The 6,550-nt window shown below is 37.5% G+C and overlaps 1 protein-coding gene across 3 annotated transcripts in view; it reads left to right on the top strand.

The window, feature by feature from the left end:
* The window catches only part of cyth2 (cytohesin 2), a 17,783-nt gene extending 11,635 nt beyond the window's left edge, over positions 1-6,148 (top strand). For 2 of the 3 annotated variants that reach the window (XM_016242775.1, XM_016242774.1), the window contains exons 9-12: positions 2,221-2,299; positions 2,393-2,464; positions 2,639-2,793; positions 4,807-6,148. In XM_016242775.1, coding sequence (XP_016098261.1) covers positions 2,221-2,299; positions 2,393-2,464; positions 2,639-2,793; positions 4,807-4,894 — 394 coding nt within the window. In that variant the 3' untranslated portion in view covers positions 4,895-6,148. The remainder of the gene's footprint in view (positions 1-2,220; positions 2,300-2,392; positions 2,465-2,638; positions 2,794-4,806) is intronic. The other variant, XM_016242773.1, reaches the window with a different exon arrangement.
* Positions 6,149-6,550: the final 402 nt, after the last annotated feature.

Below are 6,550 nucleotides of genomic sequence, written 5' to 3'. Positions count from 1 at the left end.
AGTCACTAATACTAATTTTGCCTACTCCTTACAAAAAACATCATTTTGTATTGTCGTTCATGCACATATGCTTGTATTACCACAGTACATAAACAACATTCTGATATTGCGATATTTTATATACTATACTAAATACTTATTGCTTAGCATATTATTAACATCGACATCTGATCAGTAAACACTGAACTAAATATTTATGTAACATTCATCATGGTGCAGTGTAAACATTCCAGTTACTTTTTATATCTATATCGTATTATAAATTATATTTTTATAATATGATATCAAAAAATAAAAAACCTTTGTTTTGTTCGATGTAGCCTAGTAAAAGCGTTATAGGCTATAGTAGAATAAAAACTCCTATATAAATCTGAATGCATATCGTATTTCAACATATTGCACTCCCTTGCACACATTTCAGTTTGGCAAGATGTTTATGAAAAGCCCAACTAGTAAAATCCATACAAGTTTATGTAAAAATAATAAATTACAGAAATGGCATCCTCTGCTGAATAAAGGCGCGTCAGATCGCGCTGTTCTTCTGAGGTAAATTCCAGTTTATTCCTAATAGCAGGTTTTCTTCCAAAAACGATGAAAAGTAGATGAATCTTATTATTATTTTTAAATCTAGTTTTGTATCTAGGTGAGGAAGGTGTTTGCACACAGGTGTGACTGCAGATAATGAGCTCAGAGACGGGAAAGACTGTTCCTTGCTTTAGATTTTATATGGATTACGTAATCCGAGAATATTCGTTTTCGATTTTAATTGGTTCATTTAAAAGTAGACACCTCAAACTTTCTATAGTCATATTTCTCATGGCTGTGTGTGTGTCAAGTATTCGCTGAGTTTTGGTTCATTTTTGTGACGCGTTGCAGATAGAAGTTCACGGAGACAGAGACGGCAGAAAGCGCACCTTGTTTGTTTTCTTTATTTTACAAAAGCACAATGTTTTGTTGTTATTGTCAGTGTAAACGTATCAAAGTAGACCCATTTTAGGTTTGATTGATTTTAGTCTTATCTGTATCTTAGTATATTAGGTTATTTTCTCTATCACAAAATCCTGCAAGTGAACTCGCCGGCACGCAGAGGGTTAAAGATTCTGCATTCAATTTTACCTTTAGACGATAAATTTAGATTTAAAATTCAATATTGATTTTAGAACTGCTGAAATTATTTACAGTATGTAACGCAAGTACTTTAGAAGTAACTGTAATTAAATTACCTAAAAATGAGCAGTAATCCCTTACTTTACTTTTTCAGTGGATAAGTAATTGAATTACAGTAACGCGTTACACCCAGCACTGCTGTAAACTATGCAGCACTTTCTTTGCAAAAATTCTTTGATTATTCATTTTCAAATATGAATTAAATAAGGGGTTTTATACCTTCATTTGATTACCACCATTTGTGGTAATAAATTTGTATTAAATCCAGAAAAATTAAAACATACAGCAAAAATTTTCTAAAAAACTTTCCATAGGGTCCTGTTATTGTAAAAATGTTAGTAAATTATTGGATTGTTAAAGTTTTTTGAATGCAGTTTATTTCTTTGTTACAATTGTTGCAGTTTAATCAAACCTTTAAAACAGACTAAGTAGTATTCAAGGCTTTGTAACATCGTAACAGTTTGGAAATTGCACAAGTTTCACAATCTCTGTGAACACATGAACCAGTGTCCATGCAGTTTGTGGACAGTTTAATGACACATTTGTTTAATAAAAAGGACTATTTTGTTATTGTTATTTTCGTATTGGCCTGATTGATGAAGCTCTCCATAAAACAACATTATAAGTGCCACAAATTAATAAGATAAAACATATTAAACAGACACTTCACTCGTTAACTGCATTTAGTGCATTACGTTTTCAATAATATATCATCTGCAATTGGTTTATAAAATATGTTTTAATGCACGAGTTTTGGTTACATTTACACTGTTCTGACAAATAAAAGCATGTGCTTTAAAATGGTGAATCATTTTGCAAAGCAATTGATTCAGTCGATCCGAAGTTTTAAAAAAAAAACTTCCCATCACTGGTGATCAGATGCACCATTTTCAGAAGAAATTTAGTTTGGTGCTTTAAGGCAGGATACTCTACTAATAATGTAGCGTGTGTAGACGTGCCTTCCTGTATCTGTGTAGTTTAGCAGGCTGACACAGAGGAAATGATTAATTTCTTGTGTGTTTTACACCTCTAATCCATGTAATCTTCTTTCTCAGGAGGTCGTGTGAAGACATGGAAGAGACGGTGGTTCATTCTGACTGACAACTGCCTCTATTACTTTGAGTACACAACAGTAAGTCAAGAACTCAAAAACTGCCTAAAAGGACTGATTGACCCATAATGGCTTGTGCTGACTGTGTGTGTGTGTGTGTGTGTGTGTGTGTAGGATAAGGAGCCCAGAGGCATTATACCGTTGGAGAACCTGAGCATTCGAGAGGTCGAAGATCCCAGAAAGCCAGTAAGTCTGTTGACATTCTCATTACACAGTCAAATGCAGCTAATTAAATAAAACATTTCCATGACACTTTTCATAGATCAACTGCAGGTTTCTTTATTGACCATTAGGGCTGGGCCGTATTTCAGAGACAGATTGCGGGCTCTGCTTGCTGATGGTGATGTGTTTTCTGTGCAGAACTGTTTTGAGCTCTACATCCCTAATAACCGCGGGCAGCTGATTAAAGCGTGTAAGACGGAGGCCGACGGTCGAGTGGTGGAGGGAAACCACATGGTGTACCGGATCTCAGCTCCCACTCCGGAGGAGAAGGACGAATGGATCCACACCATCAAGTGAGTAAACCATCAGCACTGAAGGGATTTGTGAAGATCTCCGAGGACACTAGGGCTGTCAAAAAAAAAATTAGAATTTCGAATATTCGTCAAATTTGCTCATCAGATTAGAAAAGTTTACAAAGCCATCTCTAAAGAGTTTGGACTCCACAGATCCACAGCCAGACAGATTGTGTACAAATGGAGGAAATTCAAGACTACTGTTACTCTACCCAGGAGTGGTTGACCAACAAAGATCACTCCAAAAGCAAGACGTGTAATAGTCTGCAAGGATGCAAAGAAACCCAGGGTAAACCCAGCAGGCCCACCTGAGAGAGCGGAGAGCCGCGCTGGAAACATCCCGGGCTGATGCTCACAAGTCCGGTGTAAGTATACAGTGCAATACTAACACTCCCACCACCTCTACTCTGTGTGCTTCTCTGCACAGGCCCCCTGCACCCAGGACACGATCTTCCCAGATGTCCTTCATTCCGGCGCTGTGCACCCGCAGTGGAAGACGCGAGCCAGGCCCTGGGCAAGGACCTCTCCCCCACATAGCAAATTTTGCTATAAGTTTGATTGCATCATATAATAATTGCTGTTAATAGTGTTCATCATCTGTTTGATTAAGTCTTTAATTGATTTGTCTGTACATTTCTGCCGTATGTACTAGGGCTGTCAAAAAAAATTAGAATTTCGAATATTCGTCAAATTTAAAATAAAAATCCACATTTTTAGGTGTGCGTCAGGCAGCATTATCAGAGGCGCACGAGATGCGATGACGATGTAAGTGTCGTTGCATTATAATGTTTATGTTAGCCTGTCCAGTTGAAGCCACTAGATGCAGCACAGCTGCGTTAATTACAAATATAGCGGAAAAGAGAACATTAATGCTGAGAAGATCTTGTTTACGTCAAAACTGAAACCAAGCCGTTCACACAGAACGCATATTTCATGCACTTTCTAGAGGGACATCTATCACCGTTGCACTCGCATCTCGCACAAAAGAGCCGCATGTTTAGAAAGCCATGTAAAATTAATGCAAGTTCAACTTTGAAAAAACATATCTCGAGACTTTATGGCGGGTATTTCCCATCCCACTGCATCTTGTGCTTTCCGCCCTTTGTATTAAACTATGCATACATACTTGCTGCTGTTTTGTTTATAGTTGTTTAAGCAACTTAATTATAATTGGTTTATAAACATTATTTTAAACGATGCACTTTTTTCACAGATAGTCATGTTATCTTATGCTTTGAAGAAACGTGCATTAGTAATATTTTGCTCGATGCGCCCTCTTGTGGCCTCAAGAGAGAAGCCAAAAGCTTTTCTTCACCCTAACTGAAATTATGCATTTTAAATTCGAATATAATACATAATATATGCTAGTGTACTTCTTAGGGTAGAAAAATTAGTTTAGCAGATATACACTTTTGAAATGTAGATTTTGACCTCACAAGCCTTCCAATATGTCCCTCACCAGCAGAATATTAAAAGTTAGAAATTTGGTGCAGATGCTGATATTTTATTGGACAAAAAGTCAGATGAAATTCTGATGATATAACAGCATAGCAGATACTTACATAAAATGATTTAAATAGCAGTTGTCACACTATATCTCCAATAATGTCCTAGTAAGATGATATTTCAATGAACATATAATGCAATGCAAGACAATGATGATAATGATTGATGGAGAATCAAGTAAAACTGAGCTGCTTCAGTCCAGCGAGTGCTCATCTGGAAATATTACTAAAGTTATACTTGATAAAAATCAGTCAAGATTTCACAGCGAAAATACACGTGAAGCACCAGCTGAAGCAATTGCACCAATTACTCTAAAAGAGCTTTTACTTGATAAAAAAAACAAAACTCTAAACAAGACATGGAGTAGATTGTGTGCGACCGGCTTAACAGCAATGTTTTGATCATGCAGATCATTTAGAGGAATTAGAAGTGTGCATATGAATTATGATACAGTAGACACAACAGGTTTAAGTATGGCACATGAGATGATCTTGTGTTTTGTTTCAGATCCGCTGTGAGCGTGGACCCCTTCTACGAGATGCTTGCAGCCAGGAAGAAACGCATTTCCCTAAAGAAGAAAGAAGAGCAGCCCTGAAAGTCCTCCATTGCTCCTCAATCCATCCATCCATACGCTCCCTCCGTTCTCTGGGAAACCAATGATCCTTCATTGAGGTAGCTCTCGTCCTCTCGTCAGATCAATCTGTTATTCCGGTTTTATGGAGAGACGGATGAGCGTCATCATCTTCGGTTTGGATTTCAGTGGTCTGGACTGCATCATTTATCTCCACACTTCTCCTACACTTGCACACTACACAGTGTTATTCACTATCGCACTAGTCTGTACAGATGCTCACTGTATTATGCTGACATTCCCCAGGACTTCACATAACATTCATAAACCTGCATAAATCTCCATCCTCATCTCACGCTCCCTCCGCTCTCACAGTTCCAGTTCCTGATATTTACAGCATTTTACTGTGAAGTTCTTACACGAACAGAGTAGACGACCAAACAGCCCGATGCATTCGTCACCATCACCATCTTCATCAGGGACGGATCTAACCGAACCTTTAGCAGAGACGAGTGGGACGTTTCGTTAGTTCAGTCGCTGTTGATTTACGGAGTCTGTCTTAACGTTATTTTATCTGACACTATTTATCTCGGACTCGTTTGAGTTTATTTACATGTCATAAATGAAGATGAAGGTCATTGCTATTCACGCCACATTTCGAGCGTTACTGAGTTACTGAGCGCGTCACTTCAGTTTACCTATTAGTTACATATCACTTCAGCATATCTATGAAACAGGAGATGCGTTTTACACTAATGTTGGTATCGGCCGCGTGATAATCCCACCGGTGATGTCATTTCCTGTGCACAACTGCGTTAAACTTCACATCTGTAGAAACGCACTTCATTATTTGTGAATCCTTGAATAAGCTCCTTCACCTTAAGAAAAGAGCCTTAAATGTCCCGCAGTTTCTGAATGTTCTTACACTAGTGTTTCAACTAAACTTACTAGGTTTAAACTCAACCACAGGGGCTGCAAAACTGTTCTTGGGGGGAATCTCATGAAAACATGTCCAGATTATACCGCGCACACTAAGAAACAGATTTTGTGTAATATAAAAAATGTATTTATTTATTATTATTTGGCATTATTTCCATAACTAAGCACATTTCCTCCTAGATGCATGCAGGCGTTTGGTGGAATGAAATCAAATTTTTTTTATTTCTCTGAAATTTGGAACGAAATTTGACTCATGATCTTGACCGATTTGGTGAGATTCGCTCTCTTACTCTTTCCTACTACAAGGAAAGACTACATAAAAAAAGAAGAAAAAGATGTTATTAAAGGACTGATTATGGTAATTAGCTAAAAATGTACTCACCCACAGTCCATTCAAGATTGTTTCTTCATCAGATTTGTAGAAATGTAGCATTGCATCAGTGTCTCAGCAATGGATGCTCTGCAGTGAATGGGTGCCGTCAGAACGAGAGTCCAAACGGATGATAAAAATATCACAGTAATTCAGAAATGCCTTAAAGATGTATTTGTTTAACTTCAAACTGTTGAAAATATGACTGAGCTGAATCAGGAGAGAAATCTGCACAGATCAAGCACCGTTTACAAGCAAAAACAGCTCTAAACAAATATGTGGCTGGATTTTGATGTGGACTTTTTCACTGGAGGAAGCGTTATTATGGATCATGGACTCATATTTGAGTTAAAAACGTCTTAATGCTGGAT

This window comes from Sinocyclocheilus grahami, unplaced genomic scaffold, assembly GCF_001515645.1.
Source record: "Sinocyclocheilus grahami isolate Dianchi unplaced genomic scaffold, SAMN03320097.WGS_v1.1 scaffold672.1, whole genome shotgun sequence".
NCBI classification, from domain to species: domain Eukaryota; kingdom Metazoa; phylum Chordata; class Actinopteri; order Cypriniformes; family Cyprinidae; genus Sinocyclocheilus; species Sinocyclocheilus grahami.
Note: the sequence above shows the minus strand (reverse complement) of the source record. Positions and strands in the feature narration are given on the sequence as shown.